Raw genomic sequence first — 14532 nt, 5'->3', positions numbered from 1 at the left:
GATTTCTTTTGAGCAAGTGCCTGAAGGAATCAGTCTGAATTACACATTGTTCCGCAGGAGTGTAAAATAACCCTCATAAAAATGAGCCTGGCTGCCAACCAAGATTTTTGCCTTCTTTTTTTTTCCCCCTTTTTAAAATAGCTCTGCTCATCAGCCTAAGGTCACACCAGTACTTGGATGAGAAATCACAGAAGGTGAGAAGCCGGGATATTAATGTTACATACAGACTTCTTTGAGCTAAAACAATAGGTGTAGTTCCAAGGCAATCACAAAAAAAGGAATGGTGCTGCAGTCCACTCTTCATCCTCACCTTCCACCAACACTAGCACTTATGCAACACAGTGCACAAACAGTTCAGGGAGATGATCCAGCTACAAACTAATACATTCCTTTGTTTTGGCAAGCATAGAGTTTAATAATTGGTTTAAGTCAACCTGTGTGGGACATTGCCAAAATAGGAATTTCTGCCTCCTCCCCAGCCCTGTCATGTTCCTGCCCCTCCACTGTGCTGATATGAGTGCTCAGAAGTCTTTGGAGCAAATCAGATCAGAAAACTGATTTGTCTGCAAATTAGTATTTTTTTTTCCTGATCTAGGTCAGTTCTAACCAGCGGTTCATGATCCAGAGGATTAAAGTAGCCAAATGACTATGAATTGCTGAAAAACTCAATAGGCCCAAATTTTACAAGTGACACATTTCTATCACAGACATTAACTACATCAAGTGGCTCATGTAAATTTAGGCACATTATGAAACAGAATACTCTGAGAAAGGGAATGCCTTAAAATCAGGGAACATCTTGGAGGGAGGGAGAGGAAGGGTCCTGTGTCACACAGAACAAAGGAAGAATCTCTCCATGACAGAGGGGGAAAACAAAAATTAAAAAATACCAATATAAGGTACATGTTTCAAATACAAAAAACATCTGTGAGAATTAAGGATGACATAAGAATGAACATATCTTGAAAAATGTGGTTTGGATCAGACAGCAAACTTGAATGTTGAAGAGAATGACATAGGCTTAAAGGATTCAGGCTGGGACCTTCTAGTGAAAATAAATAAATAAATGAATAAATAAAACAAATCAACAAATAAAGGATTGCTGAACTCTGAAGCTGCTATGACTGTAAAGTCAGCCCCAGAATGAGACTGAAGGACATCTGTTCTTATTTAATAACGTGCAAGCAAACTGGCTCTGCAGAGACCTGGATTTAGGATCTCCAGTCACCCAGGAACCTGAAAAGCTTGAGAACAAGAGGGCAACTGCAAGATTTGAATTAAAGCTGAAGTGAAACCCTGGTGCCCCTGTGCTTATGAGAAACTGTAAAAAGATTCAGCAGCTAGGATGGGGTACGTTACACATCACTGAATAGACTGGCAGTGGAAACATTTGGCAAGTCCTGAGGCAGTTGCTCACTCTTGCAAATGAATTTGGCAGCTGCATAAGATGACTTGAGAGCGTCTATAGGTAGTAATGGCTGCAAAAGTTCCATTAGGTCATCATATAGTCCTCTTTACTGACATGACAGCAAGACAGAGCCAAGTCATTTGATCTGCCTGTCTTAAGAGCCTGCTGAAGCAAAGGGTTGGTGAGAAGGTTTTAAAATCCAAAGGTCTCTCACAGGGACAGTTGTTTCATGGGTAATTCCCCAAACTAAGAGTTGCGGGCATTATTCATTAAGGAGAGGATTGAAGATGACAAAGTTTCATGAGTCAAAAGCTGCAAGACAATTTCACCTGGAAGTTACAGGGATTATACCTGTTCTCAGCAGAGTATAATATATACCAAGTATATAATACTCAAAGTATTTTTAGAAATACTTTTACAGATAATTTGTTTCAAATGGCTTTCTCATTTCACTTGTTTTTGGTTTTTTTTTCTCATCTTCATCAACACTTTCACCATCAATTTTGCACTTCCTTGCTTTTATCCTTGCTGTACCCAAACCTCAGACCCCTCCTTTCCTTTCTGCTGCACAATCATTTCTAAACATTCCTAAACCTCTGTCCTGCTTTGGGGGTGGGGAGGACAAGGGGAAACTGAGACAAGGAGGCACAAAATGTAATCAGTTCTAAGTAACGTTAAGTTTGATGGCTTTGTCGTGGAAAATAACTGCGGTGCTTGAAGGTAGTTGACATTTTTAGGTCCTTAGGACCTTAGTACAAAAAGCGTAAGAAAAACAAAATAGAAAAACAGGACCTGAGGATGGGGAGTATCTGGGACTAGCAATGTCCAGGATGGGCACAGTTAAACTGACTGATTAAGTAGAAGGACAGGATTATTGCTATATCTGTAATGTTAATTAAGCTGGTGCTTCGAAGACTGCCAGAAGTTATAAAGATTGTTGGAAGAAGTAAACGACCCTCAAAGACCACCATCACATTTTTGTATGCATGCGGGAAACTTTCTGGAAAATGATGTAACTCATGCATAGCTCCATGAATATGTACGTATGCCCAGTGACTATATAAGGATGGCTTGTGTAGCAATACAGGGATACACATTAGGAGGAACAATCTCCTGCATCTCCTGGCATAGCAATAAAGAATATCTGCTTGTCAACTTGAAAATTTTGCTGGCGAGTTTGTTCCAGAAGTTTTCTTTGAATCTTTTCACTGCATCTGACATAGGAGCAGCTATCTCCATTCTTCTAATTTTGCTCAGTGGATATGTGAAGACAGTGAGATAACCATCTTATCATTATCTTGTTGATTTTAGGAAAGTCATACAGTGACAGAGCTTCTGTTTCAGGGGAAATCTTGAGGCCCAAGGCCAAAGGCTGAGACTGAAGTCTAGTTATGCTGTCATGGTATGAGAGCCTGGAAATCGAGCTTGTCTCAGATACCATTTGCATTCGAGCATGGGAGGCCTTGCAGGAATTACCACAAATGAAGTGAACAACAAGAATATTGGTCCTTGACACTGTGTATGCAGGATCGTTCTGATCCCTTGTTCAAAGCTAATAAGCCTCACCAGAACAGAAAAATGCTGACTCAAAAGCTGGGGCACAATATGAGGGACAGCCACCACCCAGAGGACCCTCTCAGAACCCCAACTGTGGAACTGCACATATGTTCACTAAAACACCTCCCTCATTATCATGGTAACACCTCTTTATGCTTTGCATGCAAATTATGGATGATACCCGAAAGAACATGGACACAAAAGGTCATGATTCAGAGCAGAGTGTGAGCTCCCACCACTGGCAATAACTGTGTGAAAAGGGCCAATGAGACATTGCTGGATCCACGGCTGGTGACTATCTTCTTGCAAATCCTCTTACCTCTTCCCCTCTTCTCTCTCACTTGTCCCTGCATTAATCTCTCCAGGAATAAACACTTGAGTTTGTTAAAGAGTTTCAGAATTTGGTCTCATTTGTGCCTTAATTCCAACCAGGCAACAAATATATTGACTGTGACCAGGTCTGAGTCACATATGTCCTCCGACCAGGTTGAGACATACGGCATCACAGGGCATCCAAACAATGAACACAGCCACGGAAAGACTTGTCAACTGTCTGTGAAGGGATCAAGGCCAAGTCTGCAACTACAGCCATGATAGCTCACAAAAACCTTCTAGTTCCCTTCAACTAGGGCATTTCTTGTCTCTCCAACTGATAGCTGCATTCTCTCCATCCTTCCTTAAATCCATCTTCTTATCCAGTAGAGACAGGAGAGCTGGGGGGGGGGGGGAAACCACAATGCCCACAAGAGGACTTTCCAAAGGGGGAGAGAGTGGAAAAGAAAAACATAAGAGAAATTTCAGATAAGATGTCTCTTCTGCCCATCTTCACTCTTTACATACACAGAGCCTGATAATAGCATTTTGATAATCAAAAAGAAGAAACTGTGTACAGCTTCCCTCAGAATGAACACAGAACCTGAAAGAATTATTACTGTTAAAACTGAATCCTTGAAAATAATCTCTATACAGAGTATTTCCTAAGCTCCTCATTCTTCAAGTTACAGTATTAGAGAATGTCTTTTTCTACATATTGTGTGTGTTTGCATGCAACTCCCAGGATGTAAGTTATTATAAATATATTGGGATAGTAAGTCCATTTTGCAACATATCCCCCACCATGCCTTAGAAAGAGAAGTTTGCTTTATATCTGCAGTGTCAAGATTAGACTGTCTCTGCACAAGAAATGAGTATTTAAATCTTTTTTTTGTTTACAAATGTTAATTTTCAGTAATTTAACAAGTTAAAGCAAAATGTATAAAATCTGTTATCCCCACATGCAGCACAGCTCTCTTCAATAGCAGATACATCATTACCCAAAAGTAAAGAACCTAGCAATTTAGATTTCGTCATTGTAAAGAACAACCAGTTTAATAGGTAAGTTACTGCTGCAAAACTGACTCCAACTTTTTGGAAAATGTTGAATATTTTATGTCTAATATAATTCTGGTTTTCTTTCTTTTCGGACCACGTAATACCCTTCTGATTTCTGGTTTCCTTCCCCTTTCCTTTATTACCTCATTAGTTCAAATACATGTATCAGAGCACACTGAACTAGGACAAATTGAAGGTATATCTCACTGTCAATTCACTGCACTTTTCTCAAGCGTGTGAATAACCTGGTTATATTATCTGTCATTACATAAAGCCTGGTTATTCACATGACAGCAAGATATGATCATATCAAATTATAAATTATGTTGTACTAACTGTGGAAATACCACACCAGCACTACACAAGTCTGGATTTGCTTTACAGCAGTCTATTATACTGCATTGCAGATGTCTACACTGTCCAAGAAAGCAGCTTTGCAGTCACTGAACATTACACCATATGTTGCCTTTGGTGGTGAAGCTGGTGTAAGTTCCTTCTTCTCATCTCACTCTTGATTGCTAATTCTACTACCACAGCGTATCTTACTGCTCAGCTGGTGGGCAGCCCAAATTCAAGACAACCAATACTCATTAGAGATGGGAACTTCTCCAACAGGCTAGTGTGTCACATATATACTATTTTGCTTGCTTTCAGTCAATGGCAACTGACTCCACATTATCTAACTATTGCTACAATCCAATAATGGCTTTTCCACTGATAGACTTTAAAGAACTAGGGAATTCACGGCTGCTGCATTTGATGCTTTTGAGCACAGAAATAGAAGATCATGAGGACAGTGTTCTGCTTGGTACATAGTTCTGGTCATCACTACAGAGAAAGTGATGAATCTATAGGAAGAGGAAGGCAAAAAAAAACCCAACCAATCCCCCAACCCCTGAGGAATCAAGAGAACAAGCAATGTCAGACTAAAGAGCCTCTCATTTTGTTTTGGTTTTTTAAAGTCCTGAGAACTTTGAATACTTTAAGATTACAGTAGTAAAGCTACTTCACTGAAATGCTGTTCCCTGCTTTGCTATCTTACCATCTCCATGTATAACTGTAAACAATGCATGAGCACAGCTGAGGGGAACTCTGAGTGTATATAACCAGCTGGAGAAAGGCTAGGGAAGGTCTTATGCCAGCAGCAGAGTAGAAGACATCATCTCTCATCCCAAGAAAGAGCAAGCAAAGGTGTTGTCCTCAGAAGATGTCAGAAAGTCCTAAAGCTGCAGAGCAGAAAACACAAGCCATCTAGAACTAAATAATGACAGAAGTCTAAGTGAGAAGACTATCCACAGCACATTGACTGCTGGGCAGGGAAAAGGAGGTCATTTTAAATCATAGAGCTAGCAAAGGAATTTGGTACTAGTTTGAGTAAGAAAGTACAACAAAATTTACAAACTTAAAACAATGCAGTAATAAATTACTTGCACTAAGGCATCCAATAACACTAATACTATATAGTCCAATAACTATAATACTAAGGTGCACTTGGTGATTAAGAGTTACAGATGGTGACATTTACCCAAAGACTCAACTGCTTTACCAACTGTTTCTAAAAACATTTTAAAGGCCCACTGATCTGCAGCTATACATGCAGCTCCACCACTAGAATAGACAGATACTAAAATACACCTGATTGGAATATCTTACTCAGGTCAACCTGTGAAGTACAATAATTACAATAACAATAACAATATTGTACAATAACAAAAATTACAACAAATACTTCTACTTTTACACATGTCCAATTAATTCTAGCAGTAATATGTTTCATTATGAGATGTCAGGCCTGAATGTTTTCAATTGTGTTATCTAGAAACCAAAAGTAGGCAGACTAAAATTTGACAGTGACAAATTCTGAAAATAACATTTTTTAATCCTCTGATTAAAAGTGATAGGCAATTGGTTGCAACTGTCATAACTGAATGAAAAGTGGTTTTTCTCTTATAATAAATTAATTAGTTAAGAGGGGTTTTATTTATAGAGTGACAAGAGATATCAGACTAACTGGCAACAATGTTCTAGAGAGCTAACACAGCCAACAAACATTCCTATTATGAAAATGAAGCTGACTTAAATGAGCATAATCTAAACCTTACAGACCAATGAACTCATTAAACATTAACATTCTGGAGAAGTTGTAGAAAATATATTCAAATAATAAATACAGTTAATAACACAGGCATGAAAAACATCTAAAAACATATGGTGAAAAGCATAGGGTGAACACACAAACCCTGCTGTGAAATACAATTACAATCTGTCTCGACTGTTAGCTCAAAGACAGTGTTTAACTTCTGACAAAGTTCTTGGAAGACGCATTAACAGATGTTAGTGATGAATGAAAGGCAGAGTACTACTCCTGAACCAAAAAGCAGGTGAGCTTTAACAGAGTAAAACTCTATATCCAGCATTTCTGTTCACCTACATCAAACAACGAAATCTCAGTCCAACTAGAATACTGCGTCTAAGCATGCAGGTGAAAAAACTATTAATTTCCACACAGAATATAGTAAAACCCTCACAGTAAAGAGCTTCTTCCTTACATCTAACCTGAACTTCCCCTGTTTCAGTTTTAACCCATTGCCCCTTGTCCTAACTCTACAGTCCTTGATGAAGAGTCCATCTCCAGCATCCTTGTAGGACCCCTTCAGATACTGGAAGGCTGCTCCGAGGTCTCCAAGCAGCCTTCTCTTCTCCAGGCTGAACAGCCCAAACTTTCTCATACAGGAGGTGCTCCAGCCCCCTTTATCCTCCTTGTAATCATCCTCTGGACTTGCTCCAACAATTCTATGTCCTATGTATGTTGAGAACGCCAGAAGTGTATACAATACTCCAGGTGGCGTCTCACAAGAGCAGAGCAGAGGACAAGATCACCTCCTTTGACCTGCTGGTCACGCTACTTTTGATGCAGCCCAGTTGGGGTTGCTAAGGTTGGCTTTCTGGGCTGCGACCAACAACCCCAAGTCCTTCTCAGGAGACACTTCTGTGAATCACTTCTCCACACAACCTGTATCTGTGGCTGGGATTGCCCTGACCCAGGTGTATGACCTTGCACTTGTCATGATTAAACTTCATGAGGTTGGCATCAGCCCATCTCACAAGCGTGTCAAAGTCCCTCTGGATGGCATTCCTTCCCTCCAGCGTATCAACCGAACCACACAGCTTGGTGTCATTGGCAAACTTGCTGAGGGTGCACTCAATCCCAGTTTCTGTGTCACCAACAAAGATGCTGACCTGGATGGGTCCCATCACGGACCCCTGAGGGACACTGCTCATTACCTGTCTCCAGCTGGACACTGAGCCATTGATGGCATCTCTCTGTGTGGCCATCCAGTCAATATCCACTGAGTGGTCCATCCATCAGATTTATGTCCCTCCAGTTTACAGACAAGGATGTCACGAGGGACAGTATCAAACTCTTCACATAAATTCAGGTAGACAACATCAGCTGCTCCACCCCTGTCCATCAGTTCCATAGCCCCATCAAAGAAGGTCACCAAATCGGTCAGGCAGGATTTCCCCTTAGTGAAGCCATGCTGGCTGTCACCAACCATCCCATTGTGCATTTCAGGAGAATCTACTCCATGATCCTGCCAGGCACAAAAGTGAAACTGACTGGTCTGTAGTTCCCTGGGTCTTCCATTTTCCTGTTCTTGAAAATGGGGATTATATTTGCCTTTATTCAGTCATAGAATAGTTATAATCATAGAATAGTTAAGGTTGGAAAGGACCTTAAGATCATATAGTTCCAACCCCCCTGCCATGGGCAGGGACACCTCACACTAAACCATGTCAGCCTGGCCTTGAACACTACCAGGGATGGAGCATTCATAACTTCCTTGGGCAACCCATTCCAGTGCCTCACCATCCTTACAGTAAAGAACTTCTTCCTTATATCCAATCTAAACTTCCCCTGTTAAAGTCTTCACCCATTACCCCTTGTCCTGTCACTACAGTCCCTAATGAAGAGCCCCTCACCAGCATCCCTGCAGGCCCCCTTCAGATACTGGAAGGCTGCTATGAGGTCTCCATGCCACCTTCTCTTCTCCAGGCTGAACAGCCCCAACTTTCTCAGCCTGTCCTCATACAGGAAATGCTCCAGTTCCCTGACCATCCTCGTGGCCCTCCTCTGGACTTGTTCTAACAGTTCCATGTCCTTTTTATGTTGAGGACACCAGAACTGCACACAATACTCCAAGTGAGGTCTCCCGAGAGCAGAGTAGAGGGGCAGGATCACCTCCTTCGACCCGCTGGTCACGCTCCTTTTGATGCAGCCCAGAATACAGTTGGCTTTCTGGGGTGTGAGTGCACACTGCCGGCTCATGTTAAGTTTCTCATTGACCAGTCGTTGGGAACTTCACCTGACTGCCACGACTTTTCAAATACGATAGACAATGGCTTAGCAACTTCATTCGCCAGCTCCTTCAGGACCCACAGATAGATTTCATCAGGTCCTGTGGACTTCTGCATATTCAAGTTCCTAAGATGATCTCAAACCTGATCCTCTCCTACATTGGGCTTAAGGTCTTCATTCTCCCAGTCTGTAGAGTCTATAACCTTCCATTCCAACACCTCAGTCACAGAAGCCATCCCACCATGTTTCTGTGATTCAAAGATACTAAGTACAGTTCAGTGATCTGCCTGTCCACTGTTTCTTGAAATTCAAATCATTTGTAATTTTTGTTATTGTTTATAGGTCTTCAGAATGTAATGAGGTTAAAGAGAAACCAAGCACTTTGAAATGCTGCAATAATATCCTTCCAAACACATTTATAATTCTATTTTCAATTACTGTTAAATAGTTTAGAAATGTTAAAGTAACTTTCATTTTTAAAGAGCATACAGACTTACCTGATAGAATTCTCTGGAAGCATGTGAGAAAAAGTACTAATGACAATGTCAAGTAAATTACCTCCCCTCCACACATCTGTAGTCAGTGTCAACAGATATTGTATTCTGAATACAAAACAAAGATTGCAAAGAGACTACTGTGCTCTTTGCCTCTTAGGTTCAAAAAGCAGTCGTAAAGTTCATTTTCCTACAAAGATGTGTATTTATGGAAAAACATCATTTTTCCAGTATTAACAACTTAGAATCATTATTAGCAAGTTGCCTGTTGAATGGTGTGTTCAGTATCTTACAGTTCAAAATGTCTTAAAATTACAACACATAGGTAGGTTTCACTTAACAACTCAACTCGTGTAGAATTTCAGTCCCTCACACTGTACTGTTATTAATGACATTTTAGAAAAGTTTATTTTGAAAAGCCTGGAAAATCAAGTATTTTTGTTAAGATACGCTATAACTTTTAGATTGATGCTATCTGATCAAACCTTTACTTGTCTGTTCCAGGAAATGGACAGTGTGTGTCAGATAAGTGTTTTTTGAAAGAATGCACAGCATTTTCAGGGCTGGGTTTCAGAAAGATTAGCTCTGGGAACAGTGCAGTTGTCCAATGATCCACAGGTGTTTCACAAGAATGTCAATGGAAACAGGGTGATTTATTTACACATTCCACTGCTGCACTGGAAATCCAAACACAGCAGCTTTGAGCATGGTATAAAGCTAACAAACAGTTTATAATCTGCATTAAATGATATGGATAAAATAACTCATAATACTGCGTACACACAGACGTTTTCAATCTTGAAATTATTTTAATGCTCCTTTAACAGAGAAGTCTTCTTTGGCTGCAGAGTCTGGCAGTCAGATATAACTCCACTACAGTATTAATAATAATAAAAAAAACCCAAACTGACTCTGGCTTTCATAACTGGTTTCTATTACTTCTGAATTTCATACCAAAACCAGCTCTGACAAAACAGTTTCATTTCACACTACAAAGGAGGTTATGCTTTGCACAATGTACGTAATTGCTACTCTAGCTGTAATGACTAGCAGACAAACGTGACGTAAAGGGCAGAACTTGTCTTTGAAAATTTCAGTTATTAAGAAATTACTTAAGATTCAGCAGAGCCCTGACAGAGGGTTGATTTCACAGTGCTTGCATTACCCACAAACCTGATGACCATACTAACACTGACATTAGATACCCTTATTTTATACCACATTTCATCACAGCTTTCAAAGACTTGCAGAGTTAGCCCCATTCTACAAACATGAAGAGACAGACCTTGTTCTGCTCCAATACTAGACTAGAGTTAGCAGCCTATGCTTGGAACCTCAAGTGCCCACTGAAGAAAATAGCTCAGACTTTGTGCTGAAGAAGAGAAAACCTCATTAATTCTGAAAAAAAAAAAACCATGAATGGACTCTGAATAGTGAGCATCCTCTGCGTGAGGCCAGCAAAGTCTCCAAATTACACTTTTCCACTAAAGGTATCCCAACTCTGGATATTACTGTAGATTACAGCGAGATGGCCATCGCACTCTTCTGGAAGACACACACCTGAATACCAGCACAACCAGCTGGCTTCTAAAACATCAATGCTTTTTCCTTTCCTATTAAAAAAAATAATGTCTTTCTTTCATTCTCTACCCAGTAGAACACCAAATAATTCCACCATTGCACAACTCTTATATTATTCGTGTAGCATTCTTACTAAGTAGTGTAGCATTCATAAGCTTTAAAATTCTCTTACAATACATGGCAGTAAGTAAGAAAGAGCATCTTACCACCTTTGGGCGTATCTGGTGTTTTCATTTCAACCTTGCTACTCTTATTAACGCTGAAACATGGTTTGGTAGTCTTTCCTTTTCCAGCTGACTCCACAGACTGTATAAAATTTACATTTTGATTCTGGTCCTCATTTCTCATCTGCAGATAGATAAGAAAAAGTTCACAATAGCATTTTCTTCATGCAGTTGAAGAAAAATGAAGAAAAATGAGAAGGGATCTCAATAGATACTAATCCTCTTTATCAAACTGTTGACATACATACATACAAACCTACACAAATATATGCATTCCAGTGTTCACAACAAAAATCACTTGCACACGATACCAAACAGCATTTGTACACGTAGTTTATGAACTGAATTTAATAGAAGTCTTCTGTAGATTAAATCAGTAAGAATTGTGATGGAGGTTTTTTTGGCTCATATTAAAGGCTTTGAGAGAAACTTCCTTGCAGCAAACTGCAATTTTATGTACTGAAATTTCATTACTGAGTATCTTTGGTTTTTAACTGCTTTTGCCAAAGCATTTCAAACATTGGTACCAACAAAGGCTAGGCTAAGATGCAATCCCTACCATAGCTGCACTGAGCACTGCATTTGTGCTCATTACTGATTATTTTAATTTACTTGAAAAAACTTTCTGCATCCACTTTACAGAGTGACAGAAAACTACCCAAGAAGCAAGATCAAATGTAGTAAAAGCAAAGGTATCTAAATCTACTCTAAACAGACTCACTTAAACTGAGATTGCTCATAGTGAGCTTGGATGCTATCTTTTAGTAAAAACACTGTACAAACAAATACACTTTTCAGTGCACTGTTCAGTTTACCTCCTTCAATTTAACTTCTTGGTCCATCTCATTAGTTTCATTCTTGAGACAAGCTGTGCTGTTTTTTCCTGGTGGTATAAACCTTGGCTTTTTGGATGCATTTCCTAGCACTTGACTTGGAGCTGCTGATCGCCTCATATTTAGTTGTATTGCTCTAGAGGGTGGAGAGGAAGGAAGGAAGCAGATAAAGACAACTGTAGTCAGAGTAGGCTTTACATAAAAATGCATCCATAGATAACAACATAAGCACTATTTTAAAATAAAAGAGAACATAAAAGATTTTCAAATAATCTTAACTCATAAGCACAGTACAACTTTATATAAAGTAGCATTGTTGCAATGAATTGTTTTAATACTAGATGAGGTTGACTACAGCAAATTCTACAGTTGAACATTTCCCTTTTAATTTGAAAAACCAATACTGAGGTTTGCAATAGCAAGAAATGCTCTGGAGATGTGCAACATAAGGCTGCTTAACAAACTTACACCAGGTTATAAAAAGAAGGACAACTTGAAACAACTGGTCACCTAAACACTTAAAATGCAAATTTGAAAAGCCCATTATTAGCACACAATGAACAACAAATTCATGCATGCAGCAGTCAGGGTGTTCCTGCACTTTTTTGACGCTACCCCGCACTCCAGTGGCTTACTGGGGCACAACAACCTTTCTTTCCAAGATTTGCACAGTAGTAGTACTGTCAAGATGCTTTGCAAACAGTCAGACACTAGCGTGAGTACTGCTATCTCCTTCATATCCAAACAATTAGCATATATATGATGCTGTTACTAGACATAAACCACGGCAAAATGGCCTGAACTGTTATAACTTCCATCGTGGCTGTTATTAAAAACCAACGAAAGAGGTCTTTGTCTGTGTCAACAGCAGTTCACATAAATAAGGACTACATGACAGCAGTGTTAGCATATGAACTTTAGTTAACCCTATGCAATAAGGGAGTAGCTTGGTTGTTATAATAGGAGTAGACCTGTAGTATAAGCAACAGATAGTCACTGTGAAAGCTATGAAGTTGTAAAGAACCATCCAGAGGAGCAGACTGCAAGTGCCAGGGCTGATCACAGCCAGCTTCAGATGCTACACAAATTTGAACAAGTTCTTTATCCTACCCAATCCTGTAATGCATGGTGACACTTGGGAAGACAACCCAGGTGACACCCCACAACTCCACGTGAGGACTGCATAGCATGCCTGAACAGGTACGCTAACACTGCCCCCCTAACTTCTAAAGCTTGTCACATCTCCATTGAACAATGGAGTTGTGCAACTCAAAAACTGCATGTATCTGTCATTAAAGTGTTTTGGTTTCCAAATCCAGTTGGATTTTGAACTGTCATTTGGTCTTAAACCACAAAAACAGACACACTAGGAGATTTGCAAATCAGTAAGAAATTTAAAGCTATGATGCTTGAGAATTCAGTAACTTCACTCCCATTAAATTTAAAAATAATATTACCAGTATTACCTAACTGCAACTATAAAAATCATTAAGGGTTTATGGTTTTTAAAATGTAATATTGCTTCCAGCCGTATATTTGACCTCAAAATATGAGCTTTTAAAAATAAAAAATACAAAAATACTAAATAAAAGGCTTATTTTTTTTCATATCCTTACAGTAATATACAGAAAAAGGGCCATTACAGATGTGCAACAAATGATCGACACTAGGTCTTTTAGATAGGATCAGAGTAGGTGTAGGAAGGGCAAGGAGTGCCTCCACATTACAACTAGATCAGTTGACAAGCAAATACACCTTTTCCAGTCACTGATCTGTTGAATCACCCTGTACTCGCAGTACTATTAGGTATGGTTGCAGGAAAGCAGCTGAAAATATCATGCGAAAAGTGCTGCTCCTGCCTTTATTAGCAACCTGACTTGCCTAAATTAAGTGTACCATGAAACCACTGCCTACAACATCTAATGAATGCATCTGCTTTTGTAAGCATTGCATTCGGCAGTATTTTTCTCCTTAAAGGCATCTGAACAGCTGCATCAAAATGAAATACATATACAAAGAGCATTTCAAAGTTTTACACACTGGACTCAACACTGCATACACCGAGTCCTGTTAAAGGCAGTTATGCTACCTTGGCGCACATTTAACATATATTTAAGGATGCTCTCTTAGACACTTGAAGAGACATTCTTGGCACAGATTATAAGGCTAGATTTTTTTTTGTAGGCAACTACAAAGATACGACACAGGGTTAACTGCAGTTAAACTGCAGACAGCGAGTGCATCGCTCTGAACATCAGTATTAGCGAAAAATCTCTTTAAGTTATTAGTAATTGTAAGGATTTGGAGCAGGGTGCAAAGCTATTCAAATTGTTATTATCGCCCCAGCGCGCCTCAGCCGACCGGTAACAGCCGGGAAGTATCAGGAAGGAATGGTCTCCCTGAGGGCAAGCATAGGGACCGGGGGCGGCCAGCCGGCTCTTCCGCCCGCCGCCCCTGCCAGGAAGAGCCGGCGGCCCTTCCACCCGCTCACTGCCCGCAACCATACCTCAGCCGCCAGCCCCGCCGGAACCTCGGCACTCAATTGTCCCGCCGCCGGCTCCCGTCAGCCGCTGCCCGCCCCGCGCATGCGCTGTAAACAACGCCGCTGTCCCGCGGCCGGGCGCGAGGATTACTTCATCTGCGCACGCCCTGCTCCTCCCATCAGGGAAATGTTGCGGTGCGCATGCTCGGGGTAGACCCGTGG

The 14532-nt window shown here is 40.3% G+C and overlaps 1 protein-coding gene across 2 annotated transcripts in view; it reads right to left on the bottom strand.

The window, feature by feature from the left end:
• Positions 1 to 14529, bottom strand: part of RAD54B (RAD54 homolog B) — a 67800-nt gene extending 53271 nt beyond the window's left edge. The window contains exons 1-3 of one of the 2 annotated variants that reach the window (XM_031050518.2): positions 14335 to 14529; positions 11811 to 11964; positions 10978 to 11119 (exon numbers count right to left, since the gene is read on the bottom strand). In XM_031050518.2, coding sequence (XP_030906378.1) covers positions 10978 to 11119; positions 11811 to 11948 — 280 coding nt within the window. In that variant the 5' untranslated portion in view covers positions 11949 to 11964; positions 14335 to 14529. The remainder of the gene's footprint in view (positions 1 to 10977; positions 11120 to 11810; positions 11965 to 14334) is intronic. The other variant, XM_031050520.2, reaches the window with a different exon arrangement.
• Between the last annotated feature and the right edge of the window lie 3 nt (positions 14530 to 14532).

This window comes from Melopsittacus undulatus, chromosome 1 (assembly GCF_012275295.1).
Source record: "Melopsittacus undulatus isolate bMelUnd1 chromosome 1, bMelUnd1.mat.Z, whole genome shotgun sequence".
In the NCBI taxonomy this organism is placed as follows: Eukaryota; Metazoa; Chordata; class Aves; order Psittaciformes; family Psittaculidae; genus Melopsittacus; species Melopsittacus undulatus.
The sequence above is the reverse complement of the archived record's forward strand: the minus strand, read 5'-3'. Positions and strand labels throughout refer to the sequence as shown.